The 20,568-nt window shown below is 22.9% G+C and overlaps 3 protein-coding genes across 7 annotated transcripts in view; 2 read left to right on the forward strand and 1 right to left on the reverse strand.

Moving 5' to 3' along the window:
* Positions 1-619: 619 nt before the first annotated feature.
* Positions 620-11,294, reverse strand: LOC122510443. The gene is made up of 9 exons (XM_043625095.1): positions 10,716-11,294; positions 9,081-9,311; positions 7,379-8,158; positions 4,301-4,511; positions 3,995-4,200; positions 3,722-3,913; positions 1,133-1,420; positions 925-1,064; positions 620-836 (listed from the first exon to the last, which is right to left on the reverse strand). Exons 1-9 carry the CDS (start codon positions 10,815-10,817, stop codon positions 731-733), a joined length of 2,256 nt encoding a protein of 751 aa, XP_043481030.1. The 5' UTR covers positions 10,818-11,294; the 3' UTR covers positions 620-730.
* On the forward strand, positions 7,390-20,424 carry LOC122510444. Its single transcript, XM_043625096.1, has 7 exons — positions 7,390-7,528; positions 14,153-14,303; positions 14,455-14,647; positions 14,770-14,864; positions 14,935-15,071; positions 16,835-17,188; positions 19,903-20,424. The coding sequence occupies exons 2-7, from the start codon at positions 14,256-14,258 to the stop codon at positions 20,243-20,245; spliced, it is 1,170 nt and encodes a 389-aa protein (XP_043481031.1). The 5' UTR covers positions 7,390-7,528; positions 14,153-14,255; the 3' UTR covers positions 20,246-20,424.
* Positions 20,278-20,568, forward strand: part of LOC122510441 — a 55,309-nt gene continuing 55,018 nt past the window's right edge. For all 5 annotated transcript variants that reach the window (XM_043625090.1, XM_043625091.1, XM_043625085.1 and 2 more), the window contains exon 1: positions 20,278-20,415. The gene's annotated coding sequence lies outside the window, so the exon portion shown is untranslated. The remainder of the gene's footprint in view (positions 20,416-20,568) is intronic.

Raw genomic sequence — 20,568 nt, forward strand, 5'->3', positions numbered from 1 at the left:
GCGCATGCGTCAGTCAATTTAAAATGTATGGAAATAAAATATTTTTACTTAATTAATTTTCCTATTTTTATCGTTTTAGTATCTATTTTCAAGTTTTTTGCAATTAAACATTGGGTTATGGTGATTTGTAAACAATTTTTCGAGTTGTAGAAGAATTTAAATTGACACGAGAGAGAAATTAATTGTAAAAAAATTTGTAGAGAAAAATTTCTTTTAAAAATGATCACGTGATTAATTTTATTCCAGAGTTATTTCCGGTATATTGTTTAGTAACGTATTTGTTCGTTAGCAATTAGACATGTCTATTTTTGTGCGAAGAAAAACTAATTTATATTTAATTAATTGTAGTGTTTATTATTTAAAACCTATTTTTTGAGCCAGAAAAAGTGTAATTCGTCGACTGCAGCAATAATATATTCTCGCAAACTTAAAAAAGAAGAGGAAAACTAATTGGATTCGCAGAAAGAATATTTTGGTCATAGTAACGAATACAGGCACAAAGAATTGAATATTTTCCGTTAAAAATCAGAAGTTTTCTTCAGTTTTCTTGCAAGAATAAAGGATGATGAAAAGCAGGTAAAAAAAAAGAATATAATTAATTAAATAAATTAACAAAGCATATTTTTAAAAGTTCCATGTATTTACAAAAAGCACTCTTCCGGTATAAATTCTACGAAAATCACGTTGCTGAATTATTTAGTTTACATTTTTTTTTTACATATAAAATTATTTATAGTTCTTGAAATTCTAGCTCAAATAGTTTCTTTATCACATCGTCCATCTGCAGTTCTTTCGACAAATCGACAATTAGTTCACTGACAAGTTGATCAGAAACCCTGGAGAATAAAAATATTTTTGACTAGCAATTTTTACAGATAAAACATTTTAAATAATTAATTTCTAATTAATAAACTAATTTCTTACCAAGCTACAATATCCCATGGTTTATTTTGCGTATGATTACAGTACATTTGACTAGATTCTGTTATGGATTGATACATTTGCTTATATTCTAATAGACGAAACTCCAAGTCATCTGATACTTCTAAATTAATGAGGCCATTCTGGAAAAGTGATAAACGTTCAAGGCAAATGAGAAATGAGAATTAAGGTAATTAAATTTGTCACTTACTTTTCTGACTGCTGTTTCTGTCAAACAATCATTTGCTTGACATGAGACGTTGATAAATTTAGAAGGTTCTTGATAATCTTGATAATCTTCATTTGATTCTACACAAAGTAATTGCATATTTTTCGAACCCGAGCATATTCCATTTTTTGGTTTAGAAATTTTTGCTGTACCTTCAGCAGTTTTCTTTGATTTTTCTTTCGAACCACTGACTTTTTGGTATTTTTCAATAATTTTCACGAGAGTTTCTATAGGTACAGATGAACTCGATTTATTTCCTTTATCCTTTGGCTGCAACAAAAGGTTTTTTTTAAAATTAAAAATAATTTGCGCTTCGAAGAAAGGCGAGAAAAGCAAACGAATAGGTTTGTGATAGATTTTTCCAATTTTTGAAATATCAGACTTCGCACTCGAATTAATTTTAAAAAAGTAGCTATCGAAAAATTAAACTTGACGACTAAAAAAACTCGATCTAGACACTTCAGAAAATTGAAAAAAATTCCATTTTATATTTTATTTCTCTGACTTTTTGCTAATTTTCATAAAAAATATTTACTTCTTTCTTATCCTGCTAATTTTGTTATTCATAAAAGAATTTAAATATTTATAAAAATTTATTTCTTTAGACAATTTTTATGTAAATTCTAATTTAAATAATTGAATTCCTGAGAAATTTGTATTATTCATGAAAATAATTAAATTCCTAAGAAGAATTTTATTATTTATGAAAATAATTGAATTATTGCGAAAAATTTTATTATAAAGTTTTAAAAAAATTGAATTTCTGTGTAAAATGTTGTTGTTTTCGAAAATAATTGAATTCTTGCAAAGAATTTTATTCAAATTTTTAATAAATAATTGAATTATTATTTATAGAAAAATTGTATTAAAATATTTGAAAATAATTGAATTCCTGTAAAAAAATTCTAATATTTTTGTAAGTAATTGAATTCGTCCAAAGAATTTACAAAATTTTTTTAAAATAATTAATTTTTTGCTAAGGAATTGAAATCAAATTTTAAAGAATACATAATTACATTTTTTAGCAATTCTTGTAAAATTGTAATAAAAATAATTAAATTCCTGAGTAGAATTTTATTATTTATGAAAATAATTAAATTATTGCAAAAAAATGTTATAAAAATTTTTTTTAAATTATTGAATTATTTATAGAAGAATTGTATTAAAATATTTGAAAATAACTGAATTCCTGTAAAAAATTCTAATATTTTTGTAAATAATTGAATTCTTTCAAAGAATTAAAAAAAACATACATAATTGATTTTTTGCTATAAGGAATTGAAATCAAATTTTAAAGAATAATTCCTTTTTTTAGCAATTCTTGTCAAATTGTAATAAAAATAATTGAATTCCTAAGAAGAATTTTGTTGTTTTCGAAAATAATTGAATTCTTGCAAAGAAGTTTATTCAAATTTTTAATAAATAATTGAATTATTATTTATAGAAGAATTGTATTAAAATATTTGAAAATAATTGAATTCCTGTAAAAAATTCTAATATTTTTGTAAATAATTGAATTCTTCCAAAAAATTGTAAAAAACATTTTTTTCAATAATTGATTTTTTGCTATAAGGAATTGAAATGAAATTTTAAAGAATAATTACATTTTTTTGAGCAATTCTTATAAAATTGTAATAAATATAATTAAATTCTTGTGATGAATATTTTTATTTATGAAAATAATTGAATTATTGCGAAAAATTTTATTAAAATGTTTAAAAAGAATTGAATTTCTGGGAAAAATTTTGTTTTTGTTTAAAATAATTGGATTCTTTATAAGATTTTTATAATTATTGTTTTAAATAATTAATTTTTTCGAAATATAATAAATATTATGAAAATTTTATTTTAAATAATTGCATTCTTGTGGAAAACTTTATTTGTGACGAAGTTGAAGTCCACAACGTTGATCAACGAAAAAAATTTGTTTAATGTATTCCAATATTATTTTTAATTCAATATTTAATTGTATAACAATTATTATCAGATCATAAACATCGCAGTCTATTTTTTTAAAATATTTTTGTGGCAATATTGCTGCGTTATCTTTTATTAATTTACTAAGTGCACAATTTTTTTCGTTGATAAACGTTGTGGACTTCAACGTCGTTATTTGTGAAAATAATTGAATTTTTCGATTAATCAATTTAAAATAGTATTAAAAATAATTAAAATTCTTTAATGAGTTTTATTACTTATGGAAATAATTGAATTCTTGCTTAGAATTCTATCAAAATTTTTTTAAAAATTGAATTTCCATGAAAAATCCTATTATCAGTGAAAATAATTGAATTATTGTGAAGAATTGTATAAAAATAATTGAATTTCGAATATTTTTAGAAAATAATTGAATCGTTTTAAAGAATTTGATTATAATTTTTGAGAATATTTTTTTTATTTTCAGTATTAGCGAATATAAAGTAGTGCAAATTCTCAAAAAAAAGAAATAGTAGCTTTTAGTGGCTGAAATCTAAAAAAAGTATCCAAATAGTAGCATAACAAAAAAAAAGTAGTAAATAGTAGATTTTAGTAGATGAGTGCGAAGCCTAAAATAAGTAATAAGTAACTTACGTTGTTTTTTATAATTGACATCAAATCGGCAATGACAGGTACCAGATTCGATAGATGATCTTCAGTTAGTTCCGAAATTTTTCTATGTAATTCTTCTTCGTTTGTTGCCTGATGAATTTTATGAAAATTTTGAAAATTGCTGGTCACTTTTTTCACTTGTGAATTTTCATCTGAATTGTCGACACTACTGCACTGAAATGAAGCGATTTTTGAGTTTTATTTATTTAGAAGAAAAGTAATTGTGTGATAGTATTTTTTTCTTCTAGTTCTTACAGCATCTGAATCTGTTGGTATAATTTCCATTATCGTCTGAATATCGTCTTCCTTAGGAGGATTAATTATTTTCGAAAATCCGTTTTTTGTCGTCGGTTCCTTAGATTTCGAATCAATCGGACTCGGATGGATGAATTCCGGTGTTGGTAGTCGATTATTCTTGACGACATTGACACTCCGCCTTTTTTCCTTCTGAGAAAATGATTCTGAAAAGAGTCCTTTATTAATAGCTGTTTAAATATAAACAAAGACATTGATTGATTTTGAATTTACATATGATTGAAAAGAAATAAATTGATGAATTACTTGGTCGTCTATTCGGCTGATTTTTCGGTAATCGTGGATCCATGTTGTACATACTAAAACGATTAGTCGTTTGCTTACGAAGATTTCGTCTTTTACTTCTCATTGTCGTCGCAGCCGTCGACCTGGTTGTGTGACTCACTAATTGCGACTCGTCGGAACTTAGTCGTAATTTCGACAGAATTGCACTGCATTTATTATCCGTTTCCTTCCCCTGTAATTTTTCAGTAAAATATAAAACAAATTTCCGATTATCAGAAAAAAGGAGTCGACACAGTCAGAATCAATTATTGAGAATTTTCAAATTCATTTGTTTTCAATTCAATTTTACGTGAAATTTAGATTATTCGGTAATTCTTCGATTTAAATACATTAGAAAATAAAAACTTGAAATAATTTCAAAAAATTTCCATTAAAGCTTTTTAAAAAAAATTAGTTCCATATAGAATTTTTTATTTAAAAGTATAAAAACTTCAGATTTTCAAAGATTTTAATTTGAATGCTTTACAAAATTCAATTATTTCTACAATTTGCAGTTATTAGTAAATTCTCCAAAATTCAATTATTATCAGAAACTTTAACTGAAATTAATTTTTAAATCAATTTTTATTTGAAATTGCTACGAGAATTCAATTATTTAAATACAAAAATAAATAATTTATTGAATAATTGAACGTCTCTTAAAATTGAATTATTATACACAATTTTATCAACAAATTTTTGAAATAATTGAATTCTTTCGACGAATTTTAATAAAAAATTTTAAAATAACATTTTTCGAGGAATTCGATTAAAATTGTATTAAAAATAATTGAAATTCTCCAATGAGTTTTGTTATTTATAAAAATAATTGAACTATTGCGAAGAATTTTATAAAAAAAAAGTTTCAAACAATTGATTTTTTTCAAAAAAAGTTGTGCAAATTCTATTTTTAATAATTGAATTTCTATTAAACTTTCATTATTTTAGAAAATAATTGAATATTCGTGTAGAATTTTGTCAAAATTGGTTTTAAATAATTTAATTCTTTAGAGAAAATTTTATTAAAATAATAGATATATACAAATTATCTATCGAATTAAGAAAAATTTTTGAAAATAATTGAATTCTTGTGATAAATTTTATTTAAATTTTTGAAAATAATTGAATTTCATTACTTTTGAAAATAATTGAATTCTTGTGATGAATATTTTTATCTATGAAAATAATTGACTTCCTCCGAATGATTTTATTATATTTATGAAAATAATTAAATCCCTGAAAAGAATTTAAAAATGTTTTTAAATAATTTAATTACTGCGAAGAATTTAGTGACAAATTTTAAAAAATTTGACTTTTTCGAAGAAATTTATGCATATTCTATTTAAAATAATTGAATTCCTGTGATGTTTTTATTTGATTGGAAAATAATTGAATGTTCGTGTAAAATATTATCAAAATTTTTGTTTTAGATTTGAATTCTTCTGGAAATTTTAATTAAAATACTAGAATATTGAATATCATTGAATTTTATTAAAATTTTCAAAAATAATTGAAATGTAACCATGATGTTATTAAAATTTTTGAAAATAATTGAAATATAGCCATGATTTTATTAAAATTTTTGAAAATAATTGTATTCTTCTCATGAATACTATTATTTATGAAATTAATTGAATGTTTCAATGAATTTTATTAAAATTCCTGAAAATAATTGAATTTTGTCCAAGAATTTTGCTATTCATTTATAAAGATAATTTAAATGTTGACAATTTTTTTTTAGATTTTTTGAAAGTAATTGAATCTCTGTAAAGAATTTGATTAATTTTGGAAATAATTTAATTTTTCTGACGAATAATGTTATTTTTGAAAATAATTGAATTTTGCAAAGAATTTTATAAAAATTTGATTGCAGAAATTCAATTATTTTCAAATTCTTCGCAGAAATTCAATTATGTTTAAAATTTTTTTATAAATTCTCGTCAAAATTTCAATTTGTTTTTAGAAATAATAAAATTATTTTCCAAAATTCAATTATTTTCAAAAATTTCAATAAAATTCTTGGCAACATTTCAATTATTTTCAAATATTTTCCTCAATTCAATGATTTTTAATATCTACTATTTTAATAAAACTTCCCAAAAGAATTAAATTTATTTAAAATAAATTTAATAAAATTTTAGGTAAACCTTTATTTATTTTCATAAAATAATAAAAATTTTACTGGAATTCAATTATTATTTACAAATTTTTTTTATAAATTTCTTTGCAATCATTCAATTATTTTCATAAATATTAACATTTTTACGGGGATTCAATTATTTTCGTAAATAATAAAATTCTTTTTAGGAATTCAATTATTTTTATAAATAATAAAACTAAATGCTAAATTTCAATTATTTTTAATACAATTTTAATGGAATTCCTCAAAAAGTGTAATTTTATTAAAATTCGTCGAAATAATTCAATTATTTAAAAATGAATTTCACTTAAAACATTAAAAGGATTATAGCTTGAATTGTTATAACAATCCTGTAAAAGAATTAATTTTTTTTTAAAAGTTTATTTCGATTTTACTTGAAATTATTTTTTTTAAGTTTTTATTTTCTAAAATATATATTTATTTGAAGAATTTACGAAGAATTGAAATTTCGTAAAATTGAATATTGTAAACAAATGGATTTGAAAAGTCTCAAAGAACTTTTTCGAAAATTAATTAATTTAAAGAAGAATTTTAGTTAAAAATTCTAGAAAATAATTGAAATGATGAAAATAATTTTGAAGAAGTACAATATTCTTATAATATAAAATAAAATAATAATTTTTTCAATTTTCCATCTTTAATTATTATGAAACATGAAGAAATTGATCACTCCGAGTGGAAGACTCGGAGTTATCGATATCTTCATGTTGTATAGTTATGAAAAATTTAATTTATAATTTTAAGTAAAATGTTTTCTTATGTGACTCGGACTGGTTAGATTTTTGTCAGTAATTGGTCCGTAATTTTTCTTTTTTGGTCCGTAAAGTCCGTATTTTTAAATAATTTCACTGGTTTGAGCCCTGAAAATATAATAATTATATATTTTAATTTTTTCTCACCAGGGGTAATCCTTCCATATCGCCAGAGCCAATACAATCCGGAACAAGATGAATTTTCTCGCAGAACTCCTTGAGATCGAGAACAACTTGGAGAATATCCTTCAATTTACCCGGATGTCCCTTGAGCACCGAGCTGGGAATATGTTTACAGTAAGCGCTCAATGCATGCAACAATAGCTGATGAGCAGTCGCTAATTTCTGCTCAATCACTTGTACATGAAATGTCACTGCTCTGCGGCCGATTTTTCTCCTTGCACCCGGTGCAATTGCATTGATGTGTCGTCGAATTTCCGCCACCTGCCGTCCAAGATCGTAGAGATAGTTTCTCGCGAATCGAATTGAAAATTCCATGACTCTCTGTTGACGTCGATAGAGATCACGATCACCGTCAGGCAGTGGAATTCTCCCAAGTCGAAAGGCAATCTCGTCGAGAATTTCGGATATTTTCTTCTGCGTTGCAACTATTTTTGCAACTATCGTTGGATCGGGTCTTACGTATATTATTTCGTCCTTATCACTCAGTCGATCTGGACTGAATTCCGGAGTAGAACTATAATCATTGTCGTGGTTCATTGCACTAATTAGTCGTTTTGAATTTTCCTTCTTTCGCCTCACTCCCGGTGCTGATGACGCTTTTCGCGTATTTGTTCGATTTCGATCTTTCATCACTTCTCGTGAACGATCACGAATCAGTAAATCCTCCTCGGGAATTGTTAGCAGGAAATTTGTACTTCCGCTACCATTGTCCTTCACTAGAGGACTTTTCTGGTCAGCAATTTCCTGAAATAATCATTCAATTTTATTTGTTTATTACGATTAAATAATAAACTACTAATAATAGTATTTTTATTAAAATTTTCGAAAATCAACTTTTTAAGAACTTCAATTGCAAATTTTTGCAAAAGTAATTGAATACTCAAAAATTTTAATGAAAAATATTCAAGCTTAAATTTCAATACATATAAAAATTAATGAAAATTAGCTTCTAAAAATTATATTAAAATATTTTCGAAAAATTGCATTACAATATTTTTCAAAAAGCAATTTTTAAAATTGTTTTAAAGTAATTTTTAAAAAATTCAATTATTTAAAAAAAATTTTACCAAATTTCAATTTTTGAAATAATTTATGAAAATTTAAATTATTTCTAAAAAATTTTACCAAATTTCAATTATTTGGCAAAAATTTTAGCAAATTTCAATTATTTTTCAAAGATTTTAACAAATTTGAATTATTTTTCAAAGATTTTTACAAATTTCAATTATTTTTCAAAGATTTGATCAAATTAGAAACATTTTTGAAATATTTTACCAAATTTAAATTATTTCTCTAAGATTTTAGCAAATTTAAATTATTTTTCAAAGATTTTACCAAATTTGAATTATTATTTAAAGATTTAACCAAATTTGAATTATTTTTCAAAGATTTTTACAAATTTCAATTATTTTTCTTAGAATTTAGCAAATTTGAATTATTTTTCAAAGATTTTAGCAAATTTCAATTATTATTTAAATATTTTACCAAATTTGAATTATTTTTCAATAATTTTTATAAATTTTGATTATTTTTCAAAGACTTTAGTAAATTTCAATTTGTTTATTTTTGTTTCTATAAGTTTAGTTGTTTATTTTTGTTCGTATAATTTTATTTGTCTATTTCTGTTTGTATAATTTTGTTTGAAATTTTATTAGAAATAAATTACTTCTGGAAATAAGTCATCCTCCCATCGAAAGTGATCTTGTTCAGCAACTAAACATTTTGAAGTGAAGCAATTGACATTTTGAAAATTTGAATCGATTTCATTGAGATGATGATATAATTGTTCGACATCTTGTTGTTCGACGAACGAGGCCCACGCGTTTTCTTCATCGACTTTTGTCTTTTGTCTCCTCACGTGCTTTATTACATTTTTCATCTGATTTTCCGGAATGTACTGCAATCGAGAAGAAATTAAATTAAAAATTAATTTAAAAATCCTCTTATTTTAACAATTCAGAAAAATAATTCCGTAAAACTGAAAAATTAGTTTACGTGCAAAATAAAGTTTTACATGTAAATTAATTTACGTAATTATTTTTTAAAAATAATTATTCAGGGTTGACACGGTCAGGGAATTCAGGGAAAAGTCAGGGAAAGCAGAATTGGTCAGGGAAAAGGCAAATTCAAAATTGTTTCCAAAAAATCAATTCTTTTCAAAAATTTAATAAAAAATTTTCTTCAACATTTCAATTATCTTTATAAGTGAATAGCAAAATTCCTGGACAAAATTCAATTATTTTCATAAATTTGAGTTTGAATAAAATTTATTGCAAAATTTTAATTATTTAAAAACAATTCTGACAAAGTTCTACACGAATATTTAATTATTTTCTAAAATAGATAATCAAAATTTTCAAGGAATTCAATTATTAAAAATAGAATTTGCATAAATATTTTCGAAAAATGTAATTATTTTAAAAATTTTTATTAAAATTTGTCGAAAGAACTCAATTATTTAAAAGTTTGTTGATAAATTTTTTTATCAAAATTCAATATTAAGAAACATTTAATTATTCAATATAAATTATTAATTTTTTTATTTAAATAATTGAATTTTCGTAAAATTGTTTAATAAAAATAGATTTAAAAATTAATTTCAGTTAAAGTTTTTGCCTAATAATTGAATTTTGTAAAGCTTTCAAATTAATTAAAATCTTTGAAAATCTCAGTTTTTCATACTTTTAAATATAAAATTCTATGGAACTAATTTTTTTCAAAAAGCTCAATCGAAATTTTTTGAAATTGTTCAAGTTTTTATTTTCTAATGTATATTTAATTAAAGAATTTCCGAAAAATCGAAATTTCACGTAAAATTGAATTGTAGTTGTCAAGTAAAACTTTTTTAAAAATGATTAAAAATAATTGATTTAAAGAAGAATTTTATTTCAAAATTTTTAAAAATAATAATTAAAAGAAAATGACGATTTGTTCATGTTTTACAATAATATTTTTATCAGTTATTGAATTTGAAATTTTTGAAAACCATAATTCCTATATGGAAAAATAGTGTAAATTTTGTCTGGAAATCCAGGGAAAAACAAAATTAAATTTTTGTGGCAACCCTGTTATTCCGAAATAAAATTTCTATAATTCCTGTCAATATTTTGACTCAATAAATTAAATTAAATGTGGAAGAAGTTAAGTTGAGTTGAAATTAAGTAGTTAATTAATTAAATTAAATTAAATTCTGAATAAATAAGACTAGAATTTAGAAATAGGGGGAAATACACAAAAAAAAGAATTTCACCAAACAAAATGACAGAGTGAATGGAAGAAAAATAAAAAATCAGCGAAATACCTTGAAATTAAAATCATCATTGTCGTCATCGGATATGAAAAAATTATCTCTTTCCTTATTTTTTAAATAGCCGAACTGTAGTGATTTCATAAAGTCTGACATTCTTCCTCTTTTTTTTTATTTTTTGGTTATGTTTCTACTCCAGAAGGATTGCCACCCTTGCTCATGAGTGTAAATACTCGTGTCCGTCGATTCTCATAATAAAATGAAATATAAAAAATTTTTGTAGACTGATAGTAAAATTAAACTTGGAAATATCCGGACATAATCAATTGAAATTAAGGGCCGACGGATGGCAAAGGGTTTGTCCCAAGGACCATTTAAAGCAGGACAGTGTAAACTATTTTTTATTGCAAAAAAAAAAAGAATAGGGATAAATGTCACCGGAAAACAACCGCACAGAATTTGTTCTTTATAGTTTCAGAACACAAAAATAAGGGGAGAGTTTCTAGGTGGCAAAGCAGGTTAACTTCTGTTGTTGTTGTCGGTTGCCGGTGAGCGAGACGATCGAGCGTCAGTTTGTGTTGATGACTAACATAATTATCGACTTGAAGTCGTTTCGCCCTCCACTTTTCCTTTTCATTTCCGTTAAAAGTTTACTTTATATCCCTTTAAATTATAGCATTGCCTTCTAGACTTTAAAAATTTGAAAAATCAATTATTTTTTTCTGTTTATTACGTACTTTTAATTTCACTTTATTATTAAGTATTTTTTTTTTTTAATAACTTTGTTTTATTTTATCGAGTAGGATATTTTTTTTAATAATTATTTTTTTTTATTTGTCAAATCTATTATTATATTGAAATTAGGCACAATTAAGCCTTTAATATGCATTTATTATTATTAATCATTGCAATTACGGAACAAATTTTAATTTATCTGTCTCAGTTTATTTTTCGTAGAATAAAAAATTAACAATATAGTTCAAACTTGAATTATTTTTCAAAGATTTTAACAAATTTCAATTCTTTTTGAAATATTTTATCAAATTTCAATTATTTGTCAAAGATTTTAGCAAATTTCAATTATTTCTCAAGAATTTGACCAAATTTGAATTATTTTAAAAATATTTTAGCAAATTTCGATTATTATAAAAAGATTTTAACAAATTTCAATAATTTTAAAAAAATTTACCAAGTTTCAATTATTATTTAAAGATTTTTCCAAATTTCAATGATTTGTCAAAGGTTTTAGCAAATTTCTATTATTTTTTAAAGATTTTATCAAATTTCAATTATTTTAAAAATATTTTATCAAATTTGAAATATTTTTGAAAGATTTTAGCAAATGTCAATTATTTTTCAAGAATTTGACCAAATTTGAATTATTTTTCAAAGATTTTTACAAATTTGAATTATTTTTAAAATGTTTTTGAAAGATTTTTACAAATTTCAATTATTTTTCAAAGATTCTACCAAATTTCAATTATTTGTGAAATATTTTGAACAAATTTTGAAATATTTTTGAAAGATTTTACCAAATTTCAATTAATTATCAAATATTTTACAAAATTTGAATTATTTTTGAAATATTTGATCAAATTTAAAATAAATATAAATTATTTTAATTTTTACAAATTTCAATTATTTTTCAAATATTTTATCAGATTTAAATTATTTTTCAAGAATTTGACAAAATTTTAATTATTTTTGAAATATTTTAGCAAATTTCAATTATTTTTCAAAGATTTTTACAAATTTGAATTATTTTAAAAATATTTTATCAAATTTGAAATATTTTTGAAAGATTTTTATAAATTTCAATTATTTTTGAAATATTTTTTCAATTTTAAATTATTTTAAAAAGATTTTATCAAATTTCAATTATTTTTGAAATATTTTACCAAGTTTAAATTATTCTTTAAAGATTTTACCAAATTTTATTGATTTGTCAAATATTTTAGCAAATTTCAATTATTTTTCAAAGATTCTACCAAATTTCAATTATTTTTGAATTATTTTGAACAAATTTTGAAATGTTTTTGAAAGATTTTACCAAATTTGAATTATTTTTCAAAGATTTTTACAAATTTCATTTAATTTTGAAATAAGTTTTTTTTATAAATTTTTTTTTTTCGTAGGTTAAAAATTTAACAAAAGTTCTGAACTTCTTCTTTCTTTTTCAAATTATGATTTTATTGCAATTTTACGTCACTATCAAAAAAAGTTAATTATAAAGTTGTTGAATTTAAAATTTAATTTTTTAATTTTACATTTAATTACTGCAAGTATTTTACTTTAGTATTTACATGAAAATATTTTTAATAAAAAAATATTTCGTTCACCTGATCGTTTAAAAAATCTTTGATTAAAGAAACTTTGGAAAATTTATTTTTTATTCGATAAAATCATTATTAGGAAGAAGGAATTAATTGATAAAAATGTTAACTGAATTTAATTTTAGCAAAAATTTCAAAAAGCTTCCGCTTTTAATTAAAAATATGCAATTTTTCCATTTTTGTTAATTTAATCGATTTAATCAATAAATTAAAAATAATTTTCACTTTAGCTCCCAAAATTTATAGGTTAGTAAATTTCCAATATATATAACTATTAAAAATAAATCAATACAATAACAAAAAAAAATAAAAGAAAGGAGTGAAAAAATAAAAAAATATTTAACTGATTCAAAAGAAAAAAAATAGCTTTCTCTCCCTTTCTCTCTCTCTCTCTCTCTGCTTCGAAAGAAGAGAATTATTTATTTTTTTCTATTCGTTACTTAATGGCAATTATTTTTAATGAGTGATGAATAAAAAAAAAAATTATAAAATTAAAACAAGTGGGTGCGGCCATCGAGAGGTAAGCACACTCCCCTGCCTCTCAATGTGCGATCAATACTAGCCGGCTTCTTCGCTTTTCTGCTCTGCAAAACCGACGACGGTGAGCTTTTAAAGTTTTCCTAAAAGCAGCATGATATAATATTTCAAATTGCAATTTTCATTTTGATCGTCAACCATTTTTTCCAAAATATTTTACATTTTATCATCGTTACATTAATAGAATTTCTATTCTTTTCAAGAAAGTGTTGATTTTTCCACCGAATAATAAAAAAATCTCCCATCATTTCACTCTCTGTTCGACATGATGTTGTCCCCGTTTTAATCTCAAAACGCAAAATGAAAATACTCATCTTGACAGTGGTGAAATTTTTCCGGAAAAGTGTCAATTGACTCCTAATTTGAAATTTGTAAATTGGAACTATCGAGAAAGAAATTTTCGAGGATATTAGATCGGGAAATAGGTATAGAGAAAACCGGCATGAATTATTTGTACATATTCTTGGAACATTAGATAATTATTCTTATTTCTTTCTTTTTTCTTATTTAATTACTGTTTTGTTTAATTTCACTATTTTAATTTCATTTTTATTCACTATTTCATTACATTACGAAATTATTTTCAATGCGGATTTATTTAATTTTCTATAATTATTTCAGAGAGCAATTTCCTGGAGAAGATCTAAAGAAGATCTAGAGAAGATTTAGAGAAGGGGAAATAAATTTGAAGAGAAGAATTATTGTTTTCAATTATTAGAAAATCATGGCTTCGAAAGTTCTGGTGAAACTTCCAACTGTACCCTTCTCGCAAGTAAGTTGTGTATAAAACTTTAACTTTCTTTCTGCAACTTTTAATAGATTCACACAAGTTTTATGTACTTTTGACTTTAGTTAATAAACAACTATCTAATTATGAAAAAAAAAGATAATTTCAATTTATAAATTCTTTTCTACTTTTTTAGGGCAAAAAAGCACCACCTGAACTTGTGAGTTTACCAGCGAGAAATGAAGGCAGTGTACAAACTCGGCAGCAGAGATTGAACGGAGACAGAACGGCTCAGTTAGAACAAAATATGAAATTTTTGCAAGAACAACATCAGGCAACTTTAGTTGCTTTGCATCAGGAAGTTGAAACATTGCGTCAACGAAATAGAGGTAAAAATCCTCTCGAAAGAAACACTAATTTTATTTATTACACAAATTACAATTTCTCTCAGTCTTTTTTTTGAAATTTTTTTCAGTTACTCGATTTTTAAATAAGGAATTTTGCTTTTCAGATTTGCAATTCCAACTTGTTTTTTCTAAAGGATCAAATGTGTCAAGTCCCGTGACATCTCCCGAAGATGGTGGAAACGGGTTCGTGAAACCAAAGGTAATTAAGAGAAAGAATATAGAAGAGAAATTAATTTACGGAAAATACAAATTTTAATGTCGAATTTCAGGGAAGCCCGTCGTGCGTTAACGTCACTCCCCTCCAGGTCGAACTTCTGGAAAAAGATCTTCAGGACATTAAGACATCTTTAAATGAGGCCAAGAGACACAATATTCATCTCGACGATATTATCGAGAAACAAAAAAAGTTTGTCAACTTTTCACCATTATGATAGGCCTCGGATATTATGACTTTTTTTTTTACTTCTCACCACTATTTTCAAAAAATGACATTTTTTTCGACTTTTCTTCCAAATATATTGCAACAAAATACCACAATTTTAGTATAAAATGCAACATATCTCAAATTTTTATTGGCATGGAAAATAACTAGAGATAAATCTTTAAACGTTTTTGAATAATTTTCCTAATTAAATTTTCGAACCAATTTAAAAAGAAAATATAAAAAGATTTTCAATAATTGAAATTTGGTAAAATTTAATTGAAAATAATTGATTTTTTTCAAGTATTGTTATTAAAATTTTTTAAAATCAACTTTTTAAGAACTTTAAATGCAAATTTTTTGCGAAAATAATTAAATTCTCAAAAACTGTAATGAAAAATAATCAAGCTTAAATTTTAATAGAAAAATTAATGAAAATTAGCTTATAAAAATTATATTAAAATATTTTTGATAAAAGTAATTCTTAGAATTTTTCATTTTATTTTTTTAAAAAATTAAACTTTCAATATTTTTAATTACTTAAATCTGAACATTCAAATACCTACATACAAAAAATAATAAAATTAAAATTTTTTAGAATTATTTTTAATATTTATCAGAAAGATGTCAAGTTCAAAATTTTTACTTTAAATTCTTCAAAAATTATACAGTTTTTTTTTAATTATATAAAAATTCTTTTAAGAAAGACAATTATTTTCAAAAAATTACATTACAATATTTTTCATAAACTAATTTTTAGAATTATTTTAACGTAATTTTTTTAAATTCAATTAATATCTTCGAAAAGAAGATTTTAGCAAATTTCAATTATTTTTGAAATATTTTATCAAATTTAAATTATTTTTCAAAGACATGAACAAATTACAATTATTCTTCAAACATTTTATCAAATTTCAATTATTTTTCAAAAATGTTAATAAATTTCAATTATTTTTGAAATATTTATCAAATTTCAAATATTTTTGAAATATTTTTAACTAATTTCAATTATTTTTGAAATATTTGATCAAATTTAAAATATTTTATATCAAATTGCAATTATTTTTCAAAGATTTCATAAAATTAAAATATTTTTCAAATATTTTAACTAATTTTCATTATTTTTTAAAAATTGTATTAAATTTCAATTATTTTTCAAAAATTTTAACAAATTTCAATTATTTTAAAAATATTTTATCAAATTTTAATTATTTTTTGAAGATTTTACCAAATTGCAATTATTTTTCAAAGATTTTACCGTGTTTCAATTATTTTAAAAAGATTTTAACGAATATGAAATATTTTATTAAACTACAATTATTTTTTAAAGATTTTACAAAATTTAAATTATTTTAAAATGATTTTACCAAAAAAAATGATAAAGTGACAGCTAGTACAAATATTCCAGAAAGTTGAAATATTATATTAAAATAATTAAATTCTCGAAGAACTTTAGGGAAATGATTAAAAATAATAACTGATTTTGAGAAGAAGTTTAATTAAAAATTGTAGAAAATAAATGAGTTTTAGAAGTTATTTTAAGAAATTATTAAATTTTAGAATTTTTTAAATTGAAACGATTTTTTTGTTACTTTTAAACATTTTTTTAATCGACTAAAACAAATTTTTTTGCGCCTTCATGTCGATCCGAGGCCCATTTTTAACAAAAGGAAATTCCATTTTTTCCAACAAAAAAAAAAATCAAAAGGAAAGAATTTTAATTACATCGGTAATAATTTTATTTTCAGAATGTTGGAACTCAAGGAGATTGAAGAGAAAAAGCTTGCCGTTAACGATATTGGTATTCAAGTGGGAGGTGGTCCAGATCCCTTGCAAATGGATTTGACAACGCGCTTAGAGGACGCCGAGGCAATGGTGAAGAGACTTCGTCGCGAAAATGAGGATCAACGAAGAGAAATTGCCACAATAAAAGCATCGCTCTACAATGGCAATGGATCTAATGGACGAAATCGTAGACCGAACAATTCCCATCACAATCGCGCCTCTCAATCTCAAGGCGAAGGTGACGAGCACACTTCACACAAATTCCCACCTCTTCAAACTCAAAGTTATTGGCATCGCGGTTCCAGAGGGAATCACAGGTTCGTATTCATATTTTAGAAATTATTTTTAATTAATACAGGCATCACAGTACCTTTTTTTCCTCAAAAAAAGGTGAAAAGGGGAATTTTTTTTCCTCAAAAAAGGGGATAAAAATTTATTTGTTTATACAATTTGCATATATAATTCAAATTTTTTATCATATAGCTTCCATACAATTTTTTAAAATTCTTCTTCTTCAAAATTATTTTCATCATTTCAATTCAATTATTATTTTCTAGAATTTTTAACTAAAATTCTTCTTTAAATCAATTATGTATTTACAATAATTTTTTTTAAAAATTCTGAGAATTTTCAAATGTATTTATTTACAATTCAATTTTACGAAATTCGATCAATTATTCGGAAATTCTTCAATTAAATATATATTTGAAAATAAAAACTTCGAATAATTTCAATTAAACTTTTTGAGAAAAATAATTCTACAGTATTGTTAGTTAAAAATATGAAAAATTCAGATTTTCAAAGATTTTAATTTGAAACTTTTTCAAAATTCAATTATTTCTAAAAATCCACGCTATAATGCTTTTAATATTCGAGTATTCTATAAAATTTTAACTGAAATTCACTTAAATCAATTTCTATTAGAAAATACTACGAGAATTCAATTATTTAAATACAAAAATTAATCATTTATATTGAATAATATTGAATGTTTCTGAATATTGAATTTTCATAAAAAATTTTATCAACAACCTTTTAAATAATTAAATTCTTTCAACAAATTTTAATTCAATTTTTTAAAAATAATTACATTTTTTTTAATAATTCAATTCTTTCCAACAATTTTAATAAAATATTTCAAAAAAATTGCATTTTTTTGAGAAAGTAATTTTAAATTGTATTTAAAAAATAATTAAAATCCTGGAATGAGTTTTATTATTTATGAAAATAATTGAATTCTTGCAACGAATTTTTTTAAAAATTTTAAAAATAATTGAAATCCTGAGAAGAATTTTAATATTTTTATAATAATAATTGAATTCTTGTGAAGAACTCTATTCATTTTTTTTTATTAATTCAATTCTTGCGCAGAATTTTATAAAAATCTTTTTAAATATAATTGATTTTTTTCAAAAATTTTATGAAAATTGTGTTTGAAACAATTGAATTCACACGAAAATTTTATTATTTATGAAAATAATGGAATGTTCGCAAAGAATATTTTTAAACATTTCTTTTAAATACTTCAATTCTTTTCGAAATTTTTTTAAAAATATTTTTGAAAATTCTTGCGAAGAATTTTATTTAAATATTTAAGAATAACTGCATTTTTTTCGAAGAATTTATTTAAAATTGTATTAAAAATAATTAAAATCCTGGGATAATTTATAATATTTATCAAAATAATTGAATTTTTTCGACGAATTTTATTAAAAAGTTTTAAAATAATTGAACTCCTGAAAAGAATTTTATTATTTATAAATAAAAATTGAATTCTTTCAAGAAATTTAATTAAAAATGTACTGAAATTAATTATTAATTTCTAATAAGCAAATTATGTCAAAATTTTTTTGAAATAATTCAATTCTTTCCAAGAATTTTAATAAAATATTTCAAATTAATTGCATTTTTTTCGAGGAATTAATTAAAAATTTTATTTTAAAAATAATTGAAATCCGGGGATAAGTTTTATTATTTATGAGAATAATTAAACGTTTGCGTAGAATTTTAATAAACATTTTTTTAAATAATTGAATTCTTTTGGAAAAATTTATTAAAATAGTAGATATTGAATATCATTGAATTTAGGAAAAATTTTGCAAATAATTGAAATTTTGCCGAGAATTTTATTAAAATTTTTGAAAATAATTTAATTTCGAAGAAGAATTTTATTATTTATAAGGAGAATTGAAATTTTGACAAGAATTTCTTTAAATTTTTTAATATAATTGAATTTCTGCGAGGAATTTTATTATTTTTAAAAATAATTGAATTTTTGCAATTATTTGAAATTTTTCCAAAAATCAAATTTTTTTTAGTGATTTGAACTAAAATTCCTCGATAAATTCATTATTTTTAATAATTAATTAAATGTATGTATTAAAAAATGTTACTAATTTTAGAATTATTCAAATAATTTCTAAGTTATAATTTTGTGATAGTTCTTCAAGAATTAAGTTATTTAAAAAGAAATTATTGTCAGAAATGGAAAAAATTGAAGGTTTTATATTAGAATTTTTGTTTTTTCTAGAAAAAACTGTTAATAATAATATTTTAATTATTTGAATGTTAATTAATTATTTTTCCAGAGGTCTGCATTCTGTTGAATGAACCACCTTATAATTTATAAAATTCTTTACGATATATATATTATTTAAATCATTAACATAAAGAAACATATTTATATTATGTTGTGGTGTTAATAATCTAAATCAGAAATAAAACGCACTGAATTCTATAACTTTGAGTCTAAATTTTATGATTACACTTTGAAACAGATTTCAAAAAAAGAAAAACTTGTTTATTTTTGATTAGAAAAAGGTGAAAAAGGGGACAAATCATCAAAAAAGGGGAAAAGGTGCCAAATCGTCAAAAAAGGTGAAAAAGGTGAAAAAGGTGATAAAATTGAAATAAGGAGACAAAAGGGGAAAAGGGGACCAAATGTGATGCCTGATAATATAATTTTTTCCATTAATAATTTCCATAAGAATTAATAATTAAAATATATCTTTTTAACTTTTTCCGTTTGCAGTTTTGATCATAATTCCGATTATCATCGAAATGGTAGAGGCCGCGGCGATAGACAGGACCGTGAATTGGAGGCGAATACAGTTTTGCCTCAATTGCGTCATGGCTCATCAGTGAAATCGGATAGTTCGTCGATTTATTCGTCATCTCATCGAAATAGATTTTATGCCGATGATGGGAGAAATTTTCACAGCGATGGACGAAATCGTAAATTTCGTGCTCCCAGATCGCAAAGGGATCGTCGAGACACTGAACCGCGTGATCATCGTCGTGAATATAAGGATCAAGAGTATCCCGAATCTTCCGCCGAGGGTTCAAGGGACACCAAAAATACTAGGCGACAATAAGAGCTTCAACTCCTTTCCTTTGACTCTTTTACGTGTCACAATCGTAAACAAATTATTACTCAACTTATTGCGCAATTCGCAAAAAAAAAGATCACATATTGATTTACATTTCCCAAAAAAAGAAAAACTGAATTTTGCGGGATCTGATTACTTTCAATTTTTTTGCCGAGGTATTTTTGATTTCTTTTAATTTCTATTTGAAAATTAATTTATTTATTGTCAAATTTATTTACTCATCTCAGTATTTTTTTTATCTTTTATTTTCTTTATTTTGCTAATTTTTTAATTTTCTATTTGATTTTCTATCGTTTTTTAATTGTTTT

Source organism: Leptopilina heterotoma, unplaced genomic scaffold (assembly GCF_015476425.1).
Source record: "Leptopilina heterotoma isolate Lh14 unplaced genomic scaffold, ASM1547642v1 Lhet_68, whole genome shotgun sequence".
Lineage (NCBI taxonomy): Eukaryota > Metazoa > Arthropoda > Insecta > Hymenoptera > Figitidae > Leptopilina > Leptopilina heterotoma.